The sequence below is a fragment of the Mastacembelus armatus genome, chromosome 12, assembly GCF_900324485.2.
Source record: "Mastacembelus armatus chromosome 12, fMasArm1.2, whole genome shotgun sequence".
Classification (NCBI taxonomy): Eukaryota; Metazoa; Chordata; class Actinopteri; order Synbranchiformes; family Mastacembelidae; genus Mastacembelus; species Mastacembelus armatus.
In genome coordinates, this window is record NC_046644.1 from 15772874 (window position 1) to 15799773 (window position 26900).

A 26900-nucleotide genomic window follows, 5' to 3' on the forward strand; every position below is an offset into this window, starting at 1 on the left:
GTAATCTAAGGAGCTAGGCAATGCAATTTGTCAATGAGTATCCTCAGAAAGATAGTTGCACAAACATGCATGAGTGTGTGTGTTTCTCCACTTGTCATTTCTGTCACACACTTGTGAATTAGAGACTATTTCCTGCATGTTCTCACATCAAGCTAGAAAGCTGGGGGAAGGTTCCCCCTAACAGCTCAGTGTGTGTTTGGCTGTACTACATGAGTACTACATACATAAGCTTTGTCTGTGTAGACAGCATGGAGCCGGTGCCCTTCCTGTGTTCCATTGTCCTTTAGCAAACATACTGACAGTCATATACACATATATGTCACAACCAATAATTATTTATTCATCAGTTCTAATCAATAAAATCCTCCTCTCCAAGAGATAGTTAAGGAACTAAGCAGTTTAATCTCATCCTCATGGTGTCACCGTTTGTGAGATGGTCAGATACACAAGTCCAGTCCAGTGGAAGCTCATGCTGCTCCGTGTTTGTTGGAAGTGTAAATAAGATATTGTTCACAAACATGTTTAGTAAAACAACTGTATAATGTGGTTCTAGTAATGGTGTGATATACTTTGTGTTTAGTGGTAATTAGAGAGTGTTTACATGGTAACACACTAAATTAAACTTATGGCAAACATTATAAAGGTGCCACATATTAGTGTTGTCAGTGCCATCAAGTTAACATGCTGACCTAAGTATTCTGCTCAAAGCATGACTATGCCTTAGCACTGGGTATTGATTTGTGCTTTAATTGAAGATTGAGGCTACATCAGCCATTGCTATCATAATACATCTGAATCCAAAGAAACTGAGCTGTTGAGATTCAGATGCATTGTGGGAAATGTAGACAATTTTGACATGAAATCCAAATTTATGAAATGAAAAGACAATATGTCTGCTGCATTGATTTTGAAGGGTCTTTATACTGCACTTTGCACTTCTGCATTTTGAGAATCTGTCACAGGAATGCAATGCTAAATTCTTTTAATAATATTTGTATATATCACATTATATTTTTCAATTTTTTTCACTGTGATGATGAGCTCTGTCTTCAAATATTAACCCACTTCTGCCAATGGGGATTAGATGTGATGCACATGTGGCAAAGTGGTTGATCTGTAACACTCTTTTCTCATCGCTGATTGCCCGGGCATGTTTAGCATTAACTTAACATGCATACGTTTGAGAGGCCGTGAGAGGAAGGTGATAATTGGGACACCTGAGTATTCCTCCTGATAATACAATATGCATGACCAGTCACTTATTTTCAAATAACCAATAGGGGTTGTTTTCATACAAACAGCAGCCAATTCAGTCCAAGCCTTTTTAGTAAATACTGGGCAGATCATCAGATTGGCAGAAAGAAAGGTGTGAAGTACTGCACCATCAGCAGATCTGGCACAAAGCCTTTTCTTTTCTTTTTTTGAACTGTTTTATTGAGAACAACTTACATTTAGATAAACTGAATCTTTACAAAATCTGTAACTTCTGCAACCAAAGTATAATTTGACCCCTTTTATTTCAACAAAGAGAAAAATATATAAATAGTAGTAGTTGAAGTTTTAAATTTTAAAAAGTACTTTAAAGCTAAAAGTAAAACGCATTAAGACTAATACTTATGTTTGTATATAACAAAATGTGGCTTAACTATAAGTGGTTTTATTTTTTGAGCTATTTCTAGAAAGCATGTGGAGTGCATTTATAAAACCTCTCACTACATTATTTAGAATAATACCACAAATACCTTTACAAATTTGAATGTTTTACTGGCTGTAATGACATGATTGATTTCTTTTGTACATCATATCTTTATAATTTCTATTTTTACTTTAATGGAGTCAGATCAGCCACTCAGTTAAGTTTATCCAGTACTGTGTAAGTAAAAATATGTGCAGATACAAACAAGAATACAAGTTAATGGAGTGTTATGTGAAGTTCTATAAATAGGAATTGCAGATCATTTTAACAGGATACCAAAGGAAGTTATCGTAAGCAACATTTCCGCATTGTTACTGCAAGTAGGAAATCATATTTCCTGGACAGTAACTAACATTGTTCTGTGACTGCTTGTAGTCCAACTCTGTGTTGAGACTTTGTTACAACTGGTTGGGTGTGAACCAAGAATAATATCTCCAGCTCTGGTCAGGCTTGGAGGTCTGATAGTAGGATGACATCATGTACTCCTTGTCAATGAAAGCTACTTTTTTCTGATAACCTCTGACCAGAGAAGGAAGGAAGGGAGTCCTGCAAGCTCAGACTCCGCAGCACTGAGCCGCCAGGGTTCATGCAGCAGAGGGCAGTCGTATTTATATTTAATCTCAAAGAAATTATTTTGTTTTCCTGCACTTTGCGTCACCTTCTTTGGGTTTTGTTTCTATATTAAGCTTTGATAGAGTTTGTTTTCCTAACTTTGGGTCTTCCCCTCTCCAACCTTGTGAATCTATTACAGAACATTTTCTCATGGCCTTAAATTTCACCCCCAAACAAATAAGTATGTTGAGACAGAGAGAGCCTCATAAGCAAAAACAGAAGGTTTGATTTCATGACAGATAAAAGACATAACTCTCCCAGCATTTCTGAAAAATAAGCACTTTCTGATTTAAAGACCAAACCACGCCTTACAATGTGTAGCCAGGACACAGGAGGGCATGTGTTAACAGTATTCCATGAGTTGAGCCGAGCGTGTGCCTGACAGATTTGACATTTCTCACGGTGGGTCAGGTGTGTTCCTACTATCACACTGCATGCCTGTGCAAATCTTTTTTATTTCATACATCCAATACCTTCCCTCAAGACTAAACACCTGTTTTTTTCTCTTATGTAATAAAATTGTAGCTGATTGCTCACAGTCCTTTTTTTCCTTTAGTGTTTCCCACACTACACACACCTCAGGAGACCTAGCCCCTTTTGGCTTTGGTCCATTTGGCAGTCACACCAACAGAAGGACCAGCATGTGCGTGGGCTTCATAATGAAATAATCTTTGCCCTGAGGTGCTGAAACTTTGCAGTTACTCCCTGACAGTTTCACTTGCCCCAAGAAAGAGAGAAAAAAATGAATAATAGAGATCTGGCAAGACTTGACTAGAAAGATTACAAGCAGTCACGTGTTGGCAGAACAAGGATCCATGCAGCAAGTTATGAAGCGAGAATGAAACTGTAACAGGAACTGTAATGTGTCCCCTTTTCATGAAAGTAAGTTTTGTGGTTTGAAGATTAGAATATCACATTTTCAGAGGGATACATAAAGCGTGGGATGTTCTAATCACATGCACAAGAATGGAGTGTGGTCTTTAGAGATGAAGACAATGGACTGGCTTCCCTGCCTGTTACTTAGTATTTAAAGTCTTTCAGTGGAGGCAGAGGTCGTCCAAGCAATGCAGTCCAATGTAGCAATACAACAATGCATTTAAAAAAACTCAAATAAAAGGACAGAAACTGTTCAGATGTTCAGTCTGCTGCAGTTGCAATTGGATATTGCTGCATATAAGTGCAACACTTATGATTTAAGCCTTTTCTATACTGTTGAGTGGTTTATCTGTAAAAAATGATCTAAGTAAATGTACTTAGTTACAGTCAGTGGTAGAAGAAGCATTCAAGCTTATTAGATCTAGTTATAGAGGAAACATTAGTAAAAGTGGCAGCACCATAGTGTAATAACATGTTTCTATAAAGTAGGGAAGGTTAATCTAAGGCATCATATTATTGTAGTATTCACAGCTGTTAGATCAGTGTCATTTATTCCTTTAGAATGTATATAGTATATAGTAGATTCATAAATAATGAGGTACAGGTAAAATTAGCGGAGTAAACAAACTTATTCTAATAAAGTGACCAGACCGCACCGGACAGAGAGATAGGAGATGAGCGTTTGTTCCTCAGCATGTGGAGAGACGCAGCTTTATGAGGAGGAGGAGGAGAGGAGGAGGAGAGGGCCAAAAGAGGAGGAGGAGTGGGAGGAACTTGCAGAGTTGACTCTAGATTTCATTGAGAACTCAGAAAGCACCAGGGTAACATCTATTAACTGATTTCTCTCGGAGACCTTTTCTCTCTCCTCTCCTCTCTCTTGGATTTACTTTTCCTTTCAAAGGATTTTTATTTCAAGCCAACACCTGGACTATAGCAAACTGAGGATCTATGCGTGGGAGTCGACGACATTTGTGAAGTTGAAGAGGAGGAATGTATCGTTTCTTTGTGAAACTAATATTTCTGATTCCTGCAATCGTCATTTCACAAGGTAAGCTTTCTCAAAAGTGATCATTGCACAGAATCACAGCACAGGCTGCAGAGCGTGAGCGACGTACAGGAAACAAACTCGAACTATTCAATCCTGTGGAGAAATTGGCGACTAGAAAATAACTGCGCTCAGCACTGGGCTGTTTTAAACAGCTAAGTATGAGCTGAAGATCAGAAACGGAAAACTTTGATTGCCTTGTTTTTTATTGGTCATGAAACTATTTCAAAAGCAAAGAGCCGAAGCTGCGGTGCGTTTATTGCTGCTGACTGAGAAAAAAAAAACTTTGTTTTGTGTGCACATGTATTCGAGCCATACTAGTGTAAGCAATTAGTGACTGATACAAACTTACTATGTGCACCTGAGCTCTAATTCTTCTGTCTTTATCGCGCAGACTCATATTATTAGATTTAACTGTTATATGTCAGTGGAAAGGAAATCTTTGGACTTAGGTCTCGTTGAACGTCCTTTTTTAAATTGTTCTTTAACATGTGAGATAATGGAAGTTGCTGCGTGTGTTGGGCCGGTGACGCGAAGGGGAGGGGGGGGGGGCACCTTTTGTATGCATGTGTGGGAGAGTATTGTCAGAGGGTAGGGGGCGGAGGAGGTGCTGTTATTCCCGTCTGCCGATAAACAATGCCCGAGGAGAGGGTTTTATGGCTCGTGCTGGACTCTGATTTCTTTTGTTCCGCATCTGAGCCCCGCAGCTGCTGCGCTTTCCCCGCAAACGCGTACGCTCTAAAAACCCACGCACCACGCGCAGCTCACCAGTGTCCACAACGGGTTTCCCAATATTCCCCACGGACAACTGTGTAACCAATCAATTAAATGATCAGTGAAAGCGTGTGTGTGCATTAAAAAAATGAATTCCTGTGAATAACGATGTGTTATTATCTCACTGATTAATATTTTCTCACCGGTAATGTCACTTTTAAACCTCGTTAATGCCAACAGCTGTTTTGACACTGCAGATTTCACATGGCCTTCATAGTAGGTCAAAGATGTGTTTTAACGTTTTTCATGCACTCAACAGGTCTAAAATGCTCCCTACCCACTGAAACATGCCTGAATGGAGGAAAATGTGAAGCCACTTTAAATGGAAATGGAGAATGCAAGTAAGTAACACACAGCAACATATGATGTTGTACTGCAGACCATAACAAAGCAGCTGCATTTCCTATGAATGTGTGTGTGTGTGTGTGTGTGTGTGTGTGCGTGTGTGTGTTGTTTCTGCTTTTGATTGTGGTGTTTTGGAATTTGTGCAGCCTGTAGTGTAATTTCAGTACTTGGAAGTGCTTTTTGGTTGGAAAGAAAAGGGGCCACATATTCCCCCTTTCATTCCAGCCTTTGAGCGGGCCCTGTGCCCAGCAACCAGAGGCCCTTGAGTTTCTTCTGGGCTGGTGTGCTCCAGTACCCCTCCAGGAGTTGCATTGCACAGTGAGGCTGCACACATTCCCTAAGAAAGAAAGGAGTTTAAAAAGCGAAGGAATAAAAGGAAAGTGCTGTTCCAGAGTGCTGGAGAGGTGAGCGAGGGTTAGCTGGACAAAAGCCCACTGCCCCATCAGTAGGCATGTTAATGAATGCAAGACCCCTCAGCCAGTAAAGTGAGAGGACGCGTCCAGTCCTAAATCTTGTTTTTCTGTTCTTTCATGGGCGACAGCTGGGGCTCGCCTGCCGCCCGTCACCCATTGTCCTGTAGTCAGAATAATGCTGCATGACTAATCTGAGTGGGGCTTCCCATCATGCCACAGCCACCCCAAACACCAAAGCACACACCAAACCCCTGCCATAACCTCCCCACCCCACCCACCCCCCAAGGATTGTCTCTTGCTTTTTGAATGGATACACCCCACCCCTCACCTCTATCTCCACTCCAACCCCCACCTTACCCGCTTGTGATCTCCATTAGAAAGCCAGATGGCTGTGAAATGTAATTGGATTGGATGTTGAGCAAGTGAGATTAATTGAACTAAAGTTCAGAAATTTTAAGGCAAACAAGTGGGAAAAGGCAGAGAGCCAGATTGTGTGCTGTTTGTTTAGGCTACGGCTTGATGTAAATCGATGACACTTAATATGCTAACACATTCCCTTTATGTGACCTGAGTCTACTGTGTGAGTCAGGCTAGAATTTTCTTGTAAAAGAAGATTGAAGATGAGGTGGAAAGTGGATTCCAGTTTTTTGGTTTTATTCACAATCACTCCAAAAGGGGGAGAGAGACATTTCTTTTTTTACTCAGAATTTATTTGTGATTTCCAGTTGTGACATCATTTTTATCCATCTACAAAGAAACTCATGGGTGGCCCGGTTTACCTTCAGGGCATGTGATCATGGCAGGCGCTTCTTTGGTCTGCTGGGACAAGGGGGGAGCTATTGAAAGGCCCAAGCTACTAGCCCAGGGCCAGCAATTCACAATATCTAATTTGCATACTCCACACACACACACACACACACACACACACACACACACACACACACACACACAGAGTCCTCTGCACGTGTGCACATAGAAGCTCTCCCTCCACCTTCTCCTCCACAAAGCTGTTATTGTGGTCTCCATCTCTGCATCGTCCAATTAAAACAGACAGGATAAGGGCATCACTTCACCCGCCCACACTCTCTCTTCCTCCTTGCTTTTCCCCTCATTAATCATTCATCCCTGCCAAGCCAAGCAGCCATCAGTCATTGGGTGCACTGGGAGGTTTAGCGTCAGTACTCCTGGGTCAGAGCATAGAGTCTATACCAGGAGACCTTCAACAATAATGTAACGTGTTGTCACCATCACTATTTGAATTATGTGCCACAATGACTAGCAAATTCACTATGACTTTGTATTGCTGACATGTTTGGAAATTCCACATGAGGAAACTAATCTGTTGTGCACTGGTTGAGAAGAAAGAAGAGGCTGCACGGCCGAGAGAAAGCAATGTTCCAGATTCATACGGGCTGAGTTAAGATGTGCATTCCCGTCACACGTACTTAAATGGAAGGTCAAAGTTTAAGTGCTAAAATGCTTAAACCCACGTATGCTGCTCTTAGAGTTACCAGTGAGTCATGTTGCAGGCTATGTTGTGGTTTGTGCAGGGCTGTGAAGCATATGGTGACACAAATTTGAATGGTAAGATTGATTTAAATCCTCTTTCAGAACAGTTCCCACGAGTGTGAGAACAGAGTGAAATCATGTGTTGGCATAGAGAACAAGATTAGGCCTGGTGTAACCTGTGGTAATCACATGTCTTATGGATGGTTGAGACAAAATTGGTATTGCATTGCCTTTTCCTGGAGAAAGAATGTTTTTCTGTGGTTCTCGGTTGTAAAAAAAAAAAACCTCCCTTACTTTGAATCCTTTCAACACAGATCATCAGGCTTGTGTCCTGTTTGTTCAGTTGCTGTATATTTATCTCTCTAGGGCTGATTATGCTTAGCTTTTGTTGTGGAGAATACCTTCAGGATGTTGAGAAAAATTCTCTTCATTCACCATTTGTTGATACCAAAAAATCTGTACAATACATTTATATACAAATTCATGCATTTATGTAATTATGTGTGATGTGAAAGTGACTGAAACACACTCATAATTGACAAAGTGGTATGATCGTAGGTTCATACAGGAAGAAACACATGCATTTTCGGTAGTTTACCATACTTCACTTTGTGGTGGTACTCAACACACGGAAACAACAACAAGCCGCTGTAATGGGGAACCACTCGGTTTTGATTCTGTGAAGTAAGAGGTTATCTGAAGGTCTGGGGCTTCCTGTTTCTCATGGATCTGTAATCATATTGTTATAGGCAGCTTAAAACAGGTAAATGAACAGTGTCTTGTGAGTCAAATTTAGTTTCCAATTGTGAGACAGTTATGAGGGCATAGCGAGGTTGAAAGGTTGTTGCCCTCAACCAATCATGTGCATGAGTGGCTGACTGTCGGTGCTGCTTTGCTGAAATAGACACTGTTTTGGTCTGAGGTGAGTGTTAATTATAAACGCAGAAAATATTTCAGCAGCCTCGCTTCGTGTCTCCAATACTGCAAGGCATTTGACAGAAATAGACACAAGACGGAAAATTAACTGAAAGTTTGAAGTCCATGACCAGATCTCTCTGAGCTATCTGTTGGTGCATATTGATGATAAAAAGATGGTGTAGTGTGAGCGCTGCACCACTAAAAAGATCTTCCACGTTCCCTCAAGGAATGCTGCTCTTCATTTGTCCTGCTATAGGATTACTGGGCATGTCTCTTTTGAAGCTCAGCTCCATGTAGGCTTAAATGAATCAGGATACAAGTGCATGACTGGGTCAAGTGTGCCTGCTGGTATTGGGCTTTTATTGGGGTTTAAGCTCTCGCTGCCACTCCCCTGGTTGGGCCCATTCCCTAGATGCCAGAGGCCCCTTGATACATCCACCAATGAGGTTGGTGGGATGAAGTGATAACAAAAGTACAGTATTCGTTACCCTAGACAGAGGCAATTGCATTGCTTAATTTTCAGTTTCATCCAAAATATGGTCAAGTATTTCACATTTAGTGTCAACGTGGCCTCAGAATAACACACTGGGACCAGGCAGTGATCAGGATCCTGTGAGTCCTCAAAGTGGACAGAGTATCAAATGTAGAAACACTAACCCTTATGGGTGGTCAGTGTTGCACTATAGGGCAGTAGACAAAGTGCTAAAATGGGTTTGTGTGCATGTTCTTCATCCATGTTTTAATTACATGTATGACAGTAAATAATAGTTGTCTTTTATCAACCATGATGTCACCTGCTAAGAGAGGAGAGTGATAAATCATAAATCTTCAATTTAGGGAGCAAAACCAGAAATAACATAACTACCAAAAGGATCTTTTTTCTTATGGCTCATGTTACTTATAAACTACATTCATCTTTACAATAATATTTAAAAAATCTAATCTTTCCATTGGCTTTCTAAGTACTTTTTGATGGAGTGGGCTTAGGTCTGTGTTTTGAAGAAAAGGTTTATACAGTTTATACATGCCTACGCTATTTTAGAGGTTATAGCCTCCATAGGCTATTACAGAATCTTTTATTTACACAGTACTTCAATAATAAACCCACTGATCCAAGTAAAACGTGGATCATTTATTGTGGTGGCAGCTCAGAGCCTTCCAGACCCATTCTCATTTTCTCCAGCAATGCTTTGCTATTCTGTTCAGTCTTCCGAACAGATGTGGACCGTGGGGGTCAAACCTTGGCTAATGATTAGACACATCCAAGGGAACATCAGCTAACTAGACAAAACAAATGAGGAGGAATGGACAGAAACAAATGTCCACATAAAAAGAAAAGGGGGATAGTGACAGCTGAGTGTTAGAAAGGAAAAGCTGGTGTTCATGGAATATGTTCATATACACCTTGAAAGGAAACACGAAGCATGTAAAACTCATACAGAAATGATTACTGTACACCACCCTCAGTCATTTACATAAGTTTTTCCAGAGCAGTGGCATTTCTATTGCACAGTGGGGCTGGTTTTGTGTCAGAGGATAAAGTCACCCCCAGAGTGGCAGATGGTAGATCGGGCCCAGCAGGGAGAGAGGAGAGAGGGGAGTAAAGGCAAAGAGGCTGTCCCACAGTCACAAAAGTGTTTGGGGTCAGAGGTCGGGGAAGCATCTGCTCAGGCCTGAGGGGACATTGCATCGCTGGGAGAGACCTGTTGCCATGATGTGTGCTGCTTAGCTTTTCAGCATGTGGGTGGATCTTTATCTAACAGGACTGATTTCATGACAAAGAGGATCTGTTACAGTTTGGTAGTGTGGGGTGATATGCACACGAGTGTATACAAACATGCCCACAAACATGCACACACACACCATTAGTGATACCTCTGTGTCATTTTATCTTACAAAACTGAAGACTTTTCTGCTAAAATAGTAATTTCCCCTGCTGATAATTCAGTGTGTTTTCATGGGCATCCGAAATGGGAAGCAGGGAAACTTCAAAGCCCCCCCACCCCAGAATGCTTTTACAATTGTCTGCTAATTGCAGCTGTCTGGGCCCCCTGTGGGGCACACAAGCTTGTTAAAAACTCTCTTGATTTGGTCTCACCTAAGTCAACAAGAGTGTTTTCAGCATTCCTGTGTGACATAAGGGGAACGCTGTAAAAAGCAAACTGCAGGGAGCTGTAAAAACTTTACACTGGAGAGAAAACAGAGCGATGGAAAGCAGAGGCATGGAGAGGACTGCAGGCAAAGAAGGGTCCGTGTTTTATAAAAATGAAGGGAATTGAATAGGAGAACAGGTACAGAAGAGAAAAAGAAGTATGGTGGTGAAGGGTGGGTTGAAGAGACAGAAGTTGCAACAGCTGACTTCACATGGGTTCTTTATGTCCCGATAGGGGAGGTTGGCTTGTCAGCACCCATCTGACAAGGCGACAGAGGGGAGGGAGGTAGGGGGTGGGATAAGGGGAGAGGAGGAGGAGAAAGAAGGAGGAGGGGGGTGGAGGAGTCCTGTTCAACAGCTGCCTTCATTAACATGTGCACCTGCTCTCTGTGGAGATACTAGGAGGCCAACAGATGCCCTCCCTTACATATAAACACTCACATGCACAACTACACAATGTCGCACAAGCTCCAGTTTAAACATAAACATTTTTTGTTGACTTTAAATGCTCCCACACGAGACAGATAGGGCTGTTTTTTAAATTATATAACAAGCTAGTATGCCGACATCTTTGTTAAGCTTCTGTCTTGAGTTTATATGTCTTCATATAACCTGACCTATGTGACAATAGCAGCATCTGTCCTTGGTCTGGATGGGAGGGAAACACTAAGGGGCTTAGGGCCTGAATACAGTGCTTCATATAGGACATCCAGAGCCGGCACAGTCCCCTTGATCTCTACAATCATTTGGGATGAGTGTGGACAGCATGGGACTGAAAGGTAGATGGGAACTGGCTGTTACGACAAGACTATTTTGTAGTGTCTGTTGTCCTAGCAGAGTGTGTTTTCAAAGTTCTGAGGGAGTGTAATCCAGAGAGACACACTAGAACAACATGCTGTCCCTGTCCCGCTGCAGTGGGACTTTGCTGGGCGGGAAGTTTTTAGCCCTCCTCGCCTCAACCCTCATCCCCCTTCCCCTATTCCCCTTTTGTTTAGATAATCGTTCCCATGATTACAAAAAAAAAGATCCTGGTTTTCTAATTATAACTGCTTCTCCCCTCTCACTGTCTACTCCCAGGTGTCCCAGTGACTATGTAGGTAATCGTTGCCAGTACCCAAACCCATGCAGCCCTTCACCCTGCCGCAACAGTGGCGAATGCCGCCCTGTTTCCCATGTCAACACATTTGATTTCCGCTGTATCTGCCGCCTGGGTTTCACTGATCGGCTATGCCTGACCCCCACCAACCATGCCTGCATGAGCTCCCCCTGTCGTAATGGAGGAACATGTGATCTCATTACTCTAAGTGTCTACCGCTGCCGCTGCCCACCTGGCTGGTCAGGTATGTAGCTAGAATGTTAAATATCTATCCTATTGTACTCTATTTTGCCTGATTTCTTCATGAACCTTAATGACTAACAATTCTCTTTTGCTGCATTGTTTTCAAGGCAAAACCTGCCAGCTTGCCAATCCATGTGCTTCTAATCCATGCGCAAACGGTGGTCAGTGCTCAGCCTTTGATTCCACCTACATTTGCACCTGCCCACCCAACTTTCATGGCCAAACCTGCAAACAAGACGTCAACGAGTGTGCCCAGATTCCCTCTCCATGTCTAAATGGTGGAGTATGTGTGAACGAGGTGGGCTCGTACCACTGCCGCTGTCCTCAAGAGTACACTGGCCAACACTGTGAGACCCCGTATATGCCATGCAGCCCCTCACCATGCCAGAATGGAGGTACCTGCATCCAGAAAGGAGATACCACCTTTGACTGTAGCTGTCTGCCAGGTAATACACAAACATTTATCTACTCATATATATGGGAGTTAACATTTTTCTTGACGTATGGAGTTGCATATGGCTAGTGCAACAATAAAGCATGCACTTTTGTTTGCCTATTACATCAGTTGACCTAAAAACCAGTCTGTTGTTGTAGTAAGATCTGATTGGGTGGAATGGGTATTCTCTGGTTGCCCCCCTCCTCTCACTCTCTGCCAACCTACACTGGCAGGATGCAGTCACACAGACGTTTCCTTCTGATAACCACCAGTGAGCCCCCACAACATCAGGGATACTTACGTAGACATAAACATATAGATGTACACACCCTATTCATGAGGTCTCACACGCAGAAAATATCTTGTTTTTACCATCTTTATGGTATTTGCACCCAAAGCCGTTGCAGTGTTGTGTAAAACTATGGGTAATCTTGGGTAATTGTGGTTACTGATGTTAGTCATAGCAGATGTAGAGATGTAATTTTCCAACCTCCTAAGCATATTTCTAAAAAGTTCAATATATGGTCATTACTTTAAGCTCTCAGGTGCCTGTGTTATTGTCTGACTGTTTGCTTATGACCAGCACAGAGCAAGTTATTTGGATATGCAGATGAATGGGAGATATTGTAGAGTTGTATGTTAAAGTTTAACCCATGCTGTGTGTCCCTCGTGGGTGTCCGTGCTGGAATGCATTTAGATAGCCAAGCTGCACGAGCACCTACAGAGTTGCTGGTTGATAGTTAATCAGACTATCATGGCCATAAAAACCCACTCAGGCCTTTGATGTTTGAGGAGACAAGCTGCACTGACATTAAATAATCTGCCACAGGGGTATAGGGCACTTATCTTGATGATAATGAGCGGAAGAAAAAGTCTGATTATTAACCAAAAGCAAATATTGTCAGATCTTTTCTATATCTTTTTGTCACTTTTGACTTTTTCACATCTGGTCTCTTTTTGTTGTGTTCTCTCTCTTTCCATCAGGCTTCACGGGGCAGCATTGTGAGCACAACATTGATGACTGTCCAGGCCACAACTGCCAGAATGGTGGTGTGTGTGTAGATGGTGTGAACACCTACAACTGCCAGTGCCCACCTCATTACACAGGTGTCCTTTTTGCATAAAAAATAATGATAGACTTTTCTAATAGACATAATTAAATACAATGTACACAGAAAACATTTATAAATTTCTCCTCATGATGTACTTACCCTCCTTTTTTCTTTCCCAACTCACACAGGTCAATACTGCACAGAAAATGTGGATGAGTGTGAGTTGATGCCAAACGCATGCCAGAATGGAGGGACATGTCATGACACTCACGGCAGCTATCACTGCGTCTGCGTAAATGGGTGGACAGGTGACGACTGCAGCGAGAACATAGACGACTGCGCCAGTGCTGCTTGCTATCAAGGTGCAACCTGCCATGACCGCGTAGCTTCCTTCTTCTGCGAGTGTCCTCACGGGCGCACAGGTACGACTCCCACGATCATTACCTCACTGAAGTGCTTAAATGTGATGACACAATTTGATGACAAGTGTGTTTTTTGTGTTGTACTTGCAGGTTTGCTCTGCCACCTTGATGATGCCTGCATCAGCAATCCATGTCAAAAAGACTCCAACTGTGACACCAATCCAGTCAATGGAAAGGCAATTTGCACCTGTCCCCCAGGTTATACTGGGTCAGCCTGCAACCTGGACATTGATGAGTGCTCCCTTGGTAAGTTAAGAAGCCAGTTGTTCCTTTCTTCTAGTTTTGTTTAGAAATGCAATATTTCTTACAAGTTTTGTATTTTAAATCCTTTAGGTGCCAATCCTTGTGAACATGGTGGTCGCTGCCTCAACACCAAAGGCTCTTTCCAGTGTAAGTGTCTTCAAGGATATGAAGGCCCTCGTTGCGAGATGGATGTCAATGAATGCATGTCCAATCCTTGCCAAAATGATGCCACCTGTCTAGATCAGATTGGAGGGTTCCAATGCATCTGTATGCCAGGTAGGAATATTGGTTAATATTGTAAAGAATTGGAAAGGTGAAAGTTAAATGCATGCATCTTTGTAATTTTGAACCATTTTTTAAGGTTTGGTCCAATAATTCTGGGACTGTACTAATGTGAGAAAAAAAACATAATTTGACTATATAAGTGTTTGTGTGATTTTAGGATACGATGGCGTGTTCTGCCACATCAACATAGACGAGTGTGCCAGCCAGCCTTGTCTCAATAATGGCAAATGCATCGACAAGATCAACTCGTTTCATTGCGAGTGTCCCAAAGGTGAGAAAATATATGTGATAAATGATGATGTAAGAGACATAGGCTCTTCAGTTCTCTGGGTCTCTTTTAGCTCCTTTTTGGTAAGACAGTGAGAGCAGGGAAAAGGCTATAAAAAGAGTGGATCATTAACTTATCTGTCAATGAGTATAGCATGCCATATATGGTTCACAGATTGAAAAGAAATGATTTACTTCTAACTGTGCCACAGAACTGTTTTTAGATGAACTGGACAGAACAGAAACATTAGCATATTTGGCGGGCATGAGAGTTTGTGTTAGAGCTTAGCGCCAAAACTGGGGATGGGGGGTTGGTTTATGGCCAACAAGCAAGAGGCCATTGTGTTGTGGCTCAAAAGAAAGATTTCGCTGCACAGTAAGAGCAGAAGCAGGGAGGAGGGGTTGGAGTGGAGCAAATGTTGTGGAATTATTCTTTAGGGTCTTCTGTGTCCCGCATTTCTACTTCAAATGCAAATGAGTTTTTCTGGGTTTGATTTTTTACATACACTGTAGCAATGATATACACAACACAAGTGAAATTATTCAGAGAAACTTTACAGAATCAAAACATAATGTAAAGAAAAGTTTAATTCAGTAGCTTGTTTAATGCATCTACAGGTTTTTCGGGGAGTCTGTGTCAGGTGGACATAGATGAGTGTGCCAGCACCCCCTGCAAGAATGGAGCTAAGTGTACAGATGGTCCCAACAAATATACCTGCGAATGTGCTGAAGGTAAACCAGGCTACTTTTTCTTTGAAAAATATAGAATACTTTTGTTCCTCCCCTAAAAAGAGTTGCAGTTGTAAAATACTTGTTTTTTTCCTGTCTAGGTTACACAGGGCAGCACTGTGAGACTGATTTCAATGAGTGCTACTCTGACCCCTGCCATTATGGCACCTGTAAGGATGGCCTGGCCTCCTTCACCTGCTACTGCCGCCCTGGTTACACCGGTCGCCTGTGTGAAACCAACATCAATGAGTGTTTGAGCCAGCCCTGCAAAAATGGCGGTACTTGCCAGGACAGAGAGAATGCATATATCTGTTCCTGCCCTAAGGGCACTGCAGGTCAGACTTGTGACGGACACATTAACAGATTCTTCCAGTTAAAATGTGTCAGTTTTCCTCTTTTTTTTTTCTTTTTTTTTGCTCACCTGTGCTCTAATCTACAGGTTTAAACTGTGAGGTGAATCTGGATGACTGTAAAAGCAAACCCTGTGACTTTGGAAGATGCATTGACAAAATCAACGGCTATGAGTGTGCATGCGAGCCTGGCTACACAGGTGAGCCCTGGGTGGAGTTTACAGGTGGAGGGGATGATCCCCTGAGCTTTGAGAGGGGCAGGTAGGACAGGTGGCTGGCGAGTCCACTCCTGCAGAACCATGGTGTCAGATTGCCTGTGTGGGATAGGGGAATAGAGAAAGGAACACAGTCCCCAACCTGATACAAACATAGACACACAAAGCACTAACTTTGTTTGGCCTTTGAAAAGACTGTGACGTTGAGCCTGGAAAGAGTCTGTAAGGTGATACTTTAAAAGGAAAAGAACCTGCCCTTTAATCACATATCTGATGTTTATTAGTGTGTAACTACATGACAAATCCCTCTAATAACTCAGTTTTCATTTCATTTGCTTTTCTGGCACTTCTCTACCTGTAAAGTACTAGAAAAGAAAAGTTTAGTGACAAAGTCTTATTCCAAAAATGGACCACTCTTCCTTCCTTTCATGGTGCAAAAGAGAAGGTCATGTGATTAAGCTAATAGAGGGAGCAGGGAGAAACAAGTGTGTCTGTGCAGGCTGCTGTGCATCTCTCCTCCTGCTCCTCCCCTTCATCTTTTTGTGCTGATGGGGTGAATGCAGAGACCATAGCAGTAGTGAGACACAGAAGGACAGAGGACTATTGTAAGTGAAGATCAGGCAGTTGGGCCCTCCCCTCCTGATTGATGAAGAGCAGAGAAGGAGGTAGCTGGGAGGAGAACAGAGGGGGGTTTAATTGTTACTCGGCCTTGTGTGAAATAGGTCTGGCCTTCTGTCCCTGTAAACAGCCCTGGGTGAGGTTAGTTCTCCCTGGGTAAGGGGTGGGTGTATGACTAGGGAGAGTAGCTGCAGCCCCCCTCTCCTGGCAATACTTCCCCCTCTCAGATCCAACTGAAACCCTCCTTCTGCCTATTCAACAGGGCCCCATTCAATCAATGGAAGAGAAGCAAAAGGGCCTCCAGGGGCTGCCAGGCTAGGCACACACTGTGTCTGCTATAGCTTCTGCCTGTTGAATGCAGAGGGAGTCTTTAGTGTTGGCTCTCTCTATTGTCCTAAATCCAAAGCTAGCAGCTTAAAAAGGCTCAAAGAATACCACACCAGAGAGTACAGCATCCAGCTGTGGGGTTTTCATAATGGCCCGAGTCTGTCCACAGTTTTCAAAATGAATATATGCTGCAATTTCTTAAAATCATATCTTATTGTCTTTCAGGAGCCATGTGTAACATCAACATTGATGATTGTGTAATCAACCCCTGTCACAACGGTGGCACTTGCATTGATGGAATTAATGGCTTCACCTGCCTTTGCCCAGAGGGCTATAATGATGCCACCTGTTTGTCTCAGGTGGATGAGTGTGGCAGCAACCCCTGCATCCATGGCCGATGCCAGGACCTCATAAATGGGTGAGCACAGAGCCAATTTGAAAGTGGTATGAACAGAACTCAAGTAAAAATAAACACCACTAAAACTCATCTTTTTATTTTATTAAAGCTACAAATGTACCTGTGACTCTGGATGGAGTGGCCCAAACTGTGACATCAATAACAACGAGTGCGAGTCCAACCCGTGCATGAACGGGGGAACCTGCAAGGACATGACCAGCGGGTACCACTGTACATGCAGAGCCGGTTTCACTGGTCAGTTCTAACCCTTGGACCTCTCACCACTATCTTTCTTTGCTCAGTAAGAGTGAGCATGTGCCTTGGTAGCCTTTATCTAACCCAAGTGTGTTCTCTAATCTGACCACTACAGGACCTAACTGCCAAACTAACATCAACGAGTGTGCTTCCAACCCCTGTCTCAACCAGGGCACCTGCATTGACGATGTGGCTGGATACAAGTGCAACTGTTTGCTGCCTTACACTGGTATGAAATGTAGCTGCTTATTTTTCATTCACTATTACCTGTATGTTTAACTTAGTTAGGTGCTGATTCAGGTATTTGCAATGACAATCATACAGACAATCTCTAATTTTCCACACAGGAGGATTATTCCTTCCTGTACTGTAAGGTTACTTTAGAAAACATCACCCGATGGCCTCTAACAGGGATGTCTGTTTTTGGTATCTCTGTGTGGAAAGATCTGTCCGTGTGCTTTGCAGGGATAACAGGGAGTGTGTTTGTTTTGGAATAACATGCCATGCAGTGGCTAATATAAGCCAGAGTTCTGGAGCCTGTTCCAAGCTCTATTCCCACTTCCGCCACGTCCTGTTTCCTGTCTGTGATCACACAATAGCAGGAAACAGGAAGGACCTTCCTGTTTGGCTAAGTCGTCATGGAAATGGATAAGGAAGTTAGGATGAAACTGGGATTTAAAATTTGATGTCACTCGAAATGAAATCTTTTCAGGGAAACATAGAGCAATTTAAAATGGTATTTGGTCTTCTGTATATTTTACAGAAGTCTAAAATTGATGCAGTGTAGTGCAAACATTATCTTCTTTTACGTTCCACTAGGTGAAACCTGTGAGACCCTGCTGGCTCCCTGCAGCCCCAGACCCTGTAAAAATGGTGGAGTGTGTAAAGAATCTGAAGACTACCAGAGCTTCTCCTGTAGTTGCCCTGAAGGATGGCAAGGTAACCACCATCTGTAACATGTGTAGCTGCCCATTACTTCATCCGCAATGACAATGACATTCGTTTTTCTTTATGCTTTTCTTCACCTCAAGGTCAAACATGTGAGATCGATATCAATGAATGTGTGAAGAGTCCATGCCGCAATGGTGCTATTTGCCAAAACACTATGGGTGGCTACCAGTGCAAGTGCCTGCCAGGTTACACTGGACAGAAGTGTGAGACAGACATCGATGACTGCATACCAAGTAAGGAACTAATGTGCACCTTCACAAGTTCCCATCTGGTCTATGACTGAAAAGATCACAACTAAAAATTGTAATCTTATATCCTCTTTTCTGTGTTTCAGATCCCTGCAGTAATGGTGGTCTGTGCCATGATGGTATAAACAGTTTCACGTGTACCTGCCCTCCTGGGTTTCGTGGTGGCAGATGTGAGCAGGACATAAATGAGTGTGAGAGTAACCCTTGTAGGAACGGGGCCAACTGCACTGACTGCGTCAACAGCTATACCTGCACCTGCCCACCTGGCTTCAGTGGCATCAACTGTGAGATCAATACCAACGACTGCACTGACAGGTAGCTCAACTTATCAAAATGTTGTGACTGCACATTTACCTGTCACACTCTGCTGAATAATCACTCTAATGTGTATAATGATGATTTAACATTAGTTTTTTTCTTGTGTTTGATCAGCTCTTGCTTTAATGGTGGCACCTGTGTGGATGGAATTAACGCATTCACCTGCTTGTGTTTACCTGGATTCACCGGCAGCTACTGTCAATATGATATCAACGAGTGTGACTCTAAACCATGCCTCAATGGAGGCAGCTGTCTTGACAGTTATGGGACATACAAGTGCACCTGTCCTCACGGCTACACAGGCGTCAACTGTCAGGTAGGAGAAGTCATTCCCTGGGTAATTGTGTGGGGTTCTGTGTTGATTTCATTTATCGCCCCAATTTTTTGTGATTATCAAATATTTTTTTGTTTTTGTTGCACAATTAGAACCTAGTGCGCTGGTGTGACTCTTCCCCTTGTAAAAATGGAGGTTCATGCTGGCAGCAGGGAGCCTCTTACACCTGCCAGTGTCAGTCTGGATGGACTGGCATCTATTGTGACATCCCCAGTGTGTCCTGTGAAGTAGCAGCCAAACAACAAGGTATGATAGCCCACCAAAAGTTATTATTTGACGCAAGCAAATTTTGTTTGTTTCATATTTATTGAATCTGAGGTCCTGTGTGCAATTTCTACCCTGTAACTTTCCTCATTTGTTTTAGGTGTGGAGGTTGCTCACCTATGCAGGAACTCAGGCCAGTGTCTGGATGCTGGAAACACTCATTACTGCCGCTGCCAGGCCGGTTACACTGGGAGTTACTGTCAGGAGCAGGTGGACGAATGCTCACCCAATCCTTGCCAGAATGGTGCCACCTGTACTGATTATCTGGGCGGCTACAGTTGTGAGGTAGGAAATTTAAAAAATATTTTATATTGCTGCACTTCAAATATTGATAGCAGAGGTGCTGGACTGTCTTAATCAAAGGTATTCAACTCATTGACATTATATAATCTTTTTCTCTGTCAGTGTATCCCTGGCTACCATGGTGTCAACTGCTCAAAAGAAATCAATGAATGTCAGTCTCAGCCCTGCCAGAATGGAGGCACCTGCATTGACCTCATAAACACATACAAGTGCTCCTGTCCCAGAGGAACACAAGGTTTGTGCCTGCATAGCACAATTTGCATAGACACCTTGTCCAAAATAAACGAGTAGATGGCCACAAAAATAAGGATGTGAACATTCCTTCACACTATGTTTCTGTTTCCCATAGGTGTCCACTGTGAGATTAATTTGGATGACTGCAACCCTTCCACTGACCCACTGACCAACGAGCCCAAGTGCTTCAACAATGGCAAGTGTGTGGACCGCATTGGAGGATACCAGTGTGTGTGCCCACCGGGTTACGTGGGTGAGCGCTGTGAAGGGGATGTCAACGAATGTTTATCAGACCCCTGTGATCCCAGAGGATCCTACAACTGCATTCAGCTCACCAACAGCTACCGCTGCGAATGCCGCACTGGGTATACAGGTATGGATGTACTTCAGGGCAGCATGGTGGCTGAGTGGTTAGCACTGTTGGATGGATGGATGGATGGATGGATGGATGGATGGATGTACTTCAAGGACCACATAACAAAAATTCATTGTCTGTGGTGTCAAAATGTTCACTAGAGTATCTGACCCAAACATTTTGCTCTGTACCCCAGGTCAGCGTTGTGATAAAGTATTTGATGGCTGTAAAGGAAGACCCTGCAGAAATGGAGGGACTTGCGCTGTTGCCAGTAACACACCTCATGGCTTCATCTGCAAATGCCCACCTGTGAGTATGGCTCTCTGCTTTAGATCTACTTAGATCACTGCCTCTTACAAAATACTTTTACTATTCCTTTTTTCTCAGGTATAGTACAATGATCATAACCTCTGTTTATCTGTGGCTCTCTAGGGCTTCACTGGCTCTTCTTGCGAGTATGATTCTCGCTCCTGCGGGAGTCTGAATTGCAGGAATGGAGGTACATGTGTGTCAGGCCATCTAGGCCCACGCTGCCTGTGCCCATCAGCCTTCACTGGACCTGAATGTCAGACCCCCACTGACAGCCTTTGCATCTCCAACCCCTGTTACAACGGAGGAACATGCCACAACACCCCAGATGCACCGTTCTTTCAGTGCAGCTGCCCCAGTAATTTCAATGGCCTGTTGTGCCACATCTTGGACTATTCCTTTGTTGGAGGTTTTGGTCGGGACATTACCCCACCTCCAGAAGTGGAAGTGAGCTGTGAGATCCCTCAGTGTGACGAGTGGGCAGGGAACCATATCTGTGACTCACTTTGCAACAACCACGCCTGTGGCTGGGATGGAGGAGACTGTTCGCTAAATTTTGACGATCCGTGGCAAAACTGCTCTGCTGCTCTGCAGTGCTGGCGATACTTCAATGATGGGAAGTGTGATGGCCAGTGTAACAGCCCTGGGTGTCTTTATGATGGCTTTGATTGCCAGGGACAAGAAGGTCAATGCAAGTAAGCACAGAAATCAGAGAGTGTAATGTTGAGGGTTTGTGGGCCTTTGTCATCAATTTGCATTCTTGTAGTTCATAATACTAATCAAATTTACTCTCTTTTTCAGCCCACTGTATGACCAGTACTGTAAAGACCACTATGCTGATGGTCACTGTGACCAGGGCTGCAACAATGCAGAATGTGAATGGGATGGTCTGGACTGTGCTAACAACATGCCAGAGAAGCTGGCAGATGGGCATTTAGTTCTAGTGGTCCACATTCCCCCAGAACAACTTAAAAACCGTTCGTCGGCCTTCCTCAGAGAGCTCAGCAGCGTCCTCCACACTAATGTGGTGTTCCGCCGTGATGCCAAAGGGGAACCTATGATCTTCCCTTACTATGGCAATGAACAGGACCTGGTCAAACATAATGTGCTGAAGCGATCTGCAGATGGCTGGCCTGAGTGGGCTTCAATGCCAGCCAATGTTCTGGGTCAAGTGAAGGAGAGTGTGTCTGCCATGGTCAGCCCACGGAAACGTAGAGAGCTGGACCCTCTTCAAGTCAAGGGGTAAGTAACATGAAAAATATCCATGAAATTTAAGCAATATAATCAAAAGTGATGATTGTTAATGTTTCCAATAATTTGCTCTTGTAGGTCTGTGGTGTACCTGGAGATTGACAACCGTCAGTGTTACCAACAGTCTACTGAATGTTTTCAGAGTGCCAAAGATGTAGCTGCTTTCCTCGGAGCACTGGCCTCCAGTGGGAATCTCAATGTCCCCTATATTGAAGCTGTCACAAGTGTGTAACTAATATTCAGTCCTGTGTAAAATAAGACATATTCAGTGGTCACCACATTGAGATCCTAAGTAATACATGGTGATTTTAACTATATTTGCAGGTGTGAGACCTCTTACATCCAGCTCAGAGCTCTACCCCATGTATATAGTCTTCCTGGGCTTGGCTGCTTTGGGTTTCATCTGCCTCGGTGTTCTGGTGTCTCGTAAGCGGCGGCGAGAGCATGGCCAACTCTGGTTTCCTGAGGGATTCAAAGTGTCTGAGCCCAGCAAAAAGAAACGCAGAGAGCCCCTGGGAGAGGATTCTGTTGGATTGAAGTGAGTAGATTTTGGAATATTAGGGCAGCTATTCTCCTCTGCCTTCATAGACAGGGGTTTACTGTATTGTGTGTCTTTTGTGTTCAATTTCAGTTGTCTAACATGCCTCGTCTTTTCAACAGGCCCATGAAAAACTCGGACATCAATCTTATGGATGACAATCAAAATGAATGGGGTGATGAGGACCCAGACTGCAGGCGCTTCAGGGTAAGATGATTTGATGAGTCTCATTTTGGCTGAATACACTATGTTCAACTGTCTGTTATTAAACATTTTCATGTGTGCTACTGCTGCTGATGTTGTGGCATTTGGTGTGTCTTTAAGTTTGAGGAGCAGGCCATGTTGGATTTGAGTGACCATACTGACCACAGGAAATGGACACAGCAGCACCTGGACGCAGCTGACCTGCGTATAGCATCCATCGCTCCTACCCCTCCGCAGGGAGAGATAGAGAATGACTGCATGGATGTCAATGTCAGAGGGCCAGGTGTGTGTACTTACAAACTCTTTCTACAGAATAATTTATCATTGTTTATGATTCACTTTCAAAAGGTTGTGTAATCTCCTGTGAACACTGACATACACAAGACTCTGAACTCATTATAATTCTCTCCCTTCCTCTTTCAGATGGTTTTACTCCCCTGATGATTGCCTCCTGCAGTGGTGGAGGACTAGAAACTGGTAACAGTGAAGAGGAAGAAGATCCCTCGGCAGAAATCATTTCTGACTTCATTTACCAGGGTGCTAACCTGCACAACCAGACTGACCGCACGGGCGAGACAGCCCTCCACCTGGCTGCCCGTTATGCTCGCTCTGATGCTGCTAAACGCCTCCTGGAGTCCAGCGCTGATGCCAACGTCCAGGACAACATGGGCCGCACACCACTTCATGCTGCTGTGGCTGCGGATGCACAGGGAGTGTTCCAGGTAACTGCTTCCTCTGCGGGAGCTTCACACCTTAGCCTTTAAGCTTTGATAAAGATTTTCCACCCGTTTGAAAGCATTAACTACATAATTCTATTCCCTACAGATTTTAATTCGAAACCGTGCTACTGATCTTGATGCCCGCATGCATGATGGAACAACGCCACTGATTCTGGCTGCCCGACTGGGGGTTGAGGGCATGGTGGAAGAGCTTATCAACTGCCATGCTGATGCTAATGCCACAGACGATTCTGGTAGCCAACATTTTATCAACCCATCATCTCCACAGTACATAAAAATTCCTCAGTGTTCTGAATTATGATAATCAACCCTCTTCCTTTTCACTCTCTCTGCAGGTAAATCTGCTCTTCACTGGGCCGCGGCTGTAAACAATGTGGAAGCTGCCATAGTGCTGTTGAAAAATGGTGCCAACAAAGACATGCAAGACAACAAGGTATGTGAAGTACTGTGACTTGTGACTGTTATGGAGCTATTTACACTATTAGACACTCTAGTTAGTTAGCTAGTGTAACTTTTTTTTTTTTTTTTTGTGTTTTAGGAAGAAACACCACTCTTCCTTGCAGCTCGTGAAGGCAGCTATGAAACAGCTAAAGTTCTTCTAGAGCACTTTGCCAATCGTGAGATCACTGACCATCTTGACCAGCTGCCCAGAGATATCGCCCAAGAACGTATGCATCATGACATTGTACGGCTCCTGGATGAGTACAATGTGGTTAGGAGTCCTGGGCTTCACAGCACCCCACTGAGCACCTCCAGCCTCTCCCCCCCTCTCTGCTCCCCTAATGATTACCTTAGCAACCTTAAGCCCAACCTTTCTGTCAAAAAGGTTCGGAAACTTAGCTCTGGTGGAAAAGGAGGAAAGGATGGTGGAAAAGATAATAGAATGAAGAAGAAGAAGTCAATGGATGGAAAGAATAATTTACTGGACACATCAGCTGTCCTCTCTCCGGTTGATTCCCTTGAGTCACCCCATGGTTATCTGTCTGATGTGGCTTCTCCTCCCATAACGTCACCCTTCCAGCAGTCCCCACCCATGTCTGTAAATCACCTACAAGGCAATGGAGACTCCCATATGGGCCAGATGAGCATGGGTAAGGATATTAGCTGTATGTCTTTTGACCCAAACCCACCCCGTCTCTCCCACCTGCCTGTGTCCAGCCCAGGCAGTCAGGGCGCAACATCTATAGGGGGAAGCAGAGGAGGCCAGTGTGACTGGGTCTCTAGGATGCACCCCGGTGTAGGGCAGCAAGGAAGTTTCACCCAGGCGCCACCCATATCCCACAGTATGATGGGTCCTCTGCATGGCATCAGCACTGCCACTCTGTCTCAGATCATGGGCTACCAGAATCTGCAGACTAGCCACCTTGGCTCATCTGCACACATGATGCAGCAGGCTCACTCGCGGCAGCTCCAGCACCAGAATTCCAACTCTACCACAGCCGGCCAGTCCCTCAGCCAGAGCTTCCCAAACATCGAGCTAAACGGTTCAGACATGCAGCAAAACAATGGCTCAGGCCACTCCATGCCCATCCACACTGTAATGCCCCAGGAGACGCAGATCCTTGGTACCCAATTTCTTACCCCTCCCTCCCAGCACAGCTATTCTGGTCCCATAGAACATACACCTAACCACCAGCTACAGGTGCCAGACCACCCCTTTCTGACCCCGTCCCCAGGTTCCCCTGACCAGTGGTCCAGCTCATCCCCACATTCCAACATGTCTGACTGGTCAGAGGGCATCTCTAGCCCACCTACAAGTATCCATTCGCAGATGAATCTGATCCCAGACCAGTTTAAGTAGAGACTTGGGAAGTGGAAAAAAAAAACTGTTATGTGAAAATAAATACAGAAAGTTCACACATAAAGAAAAGTGGCAAACCTGTCTCAAGACTGATTATCCTTTTTTATCGTCAGTTTTTATACTAACAACAAGAACCGTTTTAGTAATTTTGTATTTATTTATGTGTTTTTCTTGATCTGAAATATAAAGAAGATGCTTTTATATTTATGCTTTTTTATTTTTTGTTTTGTTATCTATGAGATGATTAGAAACCATTTAAAAGGAGTGTTATGTGAAAAAAAACACTCCTAAATTTGTACACTGGCTATTTATTTGTGTCTTGTGTTGTTGTATTCACTGGATTTATTTTAATCTTTTGCCACATTGGCCTTCACAAATTTTATTTTTGGGATTTGCCTTGCCTTATGTTTGTACAGATTTTTTTCCAACTTTTATAGATTATTTTAAAATGTTCAGTATTAATTAATTATATTTTAACCTCCTTTGTCTTTTTTAAGTGACAGGTTTTGTTACTGAACTACATTTCACAAAGTCTTATCACTGAGTCTGTGTTAGATTATGATCATATATATATATATATATATATATATGTATGTATGTATGTATGTATGTATATATATATATATATATATATATATATATATATATACATATAAAGGGTCACCTTGTCCTCTCAAAATGATAGAGAGCAACAGAAATACTTTGGAGAGATGGGACCTTATCGCACACAACAATGATCTCTTCTCTGTTGGGAGGCACTTTTAAAACAAGTGGAAATTGCATCTAAATCATCCTGATGCTGTTTTTGTAGAATAATGGTCTAAGCTGGTGCCGAGTAATTGATTTGTGATCATTTGTGATGCAAGGATTGTTTCTTAAGTTCATATTGTATCCTAAATCAGTGATTATGGTTACCATGTTTAACCTGGTTTAAAGTGCTAAACTGCAGACCTGTTGTAGAACGTTGGAATGTTATTTTCACCACAGTTTAAATAGCGTCAGTGGCAATTTTATTTTTCCTAAGAAACACAATGTGTAAAAAATGTCTTCAAGGTGGCGAACATTGTTTGTGAAAGAAATTTGGACCTTTGTGTATTTAATGACATCACCTCCACTCTGTAGAGGAGTGTGGTTTAAGATGTCTAAATGTCATGTTTTATAAACTAATTCAAAGATAAAGATGTTTTAAAGAAAAGATGTAATTCAAAATCATTGTTCATGCAAAGTTGTAGTTTGCAAAGTATTTCCTGATTAAAAATGTTGTAAAATCTGTCTCGATTCAATAAAAGCTGTTGTCAAGCTTTAAAATATGGCGTTCCCTTTTCAATATTATACACATGACAGTATGGCCACGTCCTCTGTGTTTCTCAAAATCCACTGCAACATTGTAACCACATGAACAGTAAACCCCAACACCGTAGAACCTGTCGCCCTCTAGTGGTGATTTCCTGATACTATGATAGTGGAAATATAATTTATAAAATTAAATATGTAAATTTAACTGGAGCAAAAAAGTATTTAACTCTCGACTACCTGAAACAATTTGCTATGAATTAATTTGTTATAGGGGCAGCACGGTGTATGAGTGGTTGCCTCACAGCAAGAAGGCTCCTGGATTGAAACCCAGCAAGGACCCTTTCTGTGTGGAGTTTGCATGTTCTCCCTGTGCTTGTGTGGGTTTTCTCCAGGTACTCTGGTTTCCTCCCACAGTCCAAAAACATGTATGTCAGGTTGATTGGTGACTCTAAATTGCCCATAGGAGTGAGTGTGAGTGT

General features: G+C 43.1%; 1 protein-coding gene across 1 annotated transcript; it reads left to right on the forward strand.

Moving 5' to 3' along the window:
* Positions 1-3999: 3999 nt before the first annotated feature.
* notch1a (notch receptor 1a) lies at positions 4000-26395 on the forward strand. The gene is made up of 34 exons (XM_026297369.1): positions 4000-4232; positions 5263-5344; positions 11418-11680; positions 11787-12125; positions 13100-13222; positions 13356-13589; positions 13680-13835; positions 13923-14108; positions 14275-14388; positions 15003-15116; positions 15215-15448; positions 15553-15663; positions 16849-17041; positions 17130-17275; positions 17391-17504; positions 18095-18214; positions 18307-18459; positions 18561-18789; positions 18907-19108; positions 19219-19372; positions 19491-19675; positions 19796-19928; positions 20043-20300; positions 20479-20591; positions 20715-21286; positions 21393-21833; positions 21921-22066; positions 22167-22380; positions 22503-22587; positions 22705-22867; positions 23008-23306; positions 23410-23557; positions 23660-23757; positions 23863-26395. Exons 1-34 carry the CDS (start codon positions 4175-4177, stop codon positions 25123-25125), a joined length of 7443 nt encoding a protein of 2480 aa, XP_026153154.1. The 5' UTR covers positions 4000-4174; the 3' UTR covers positions 25126-26395.
* The last annotated feature ends 505 nt before the right edge of the window (positions 26396-26900 follow it).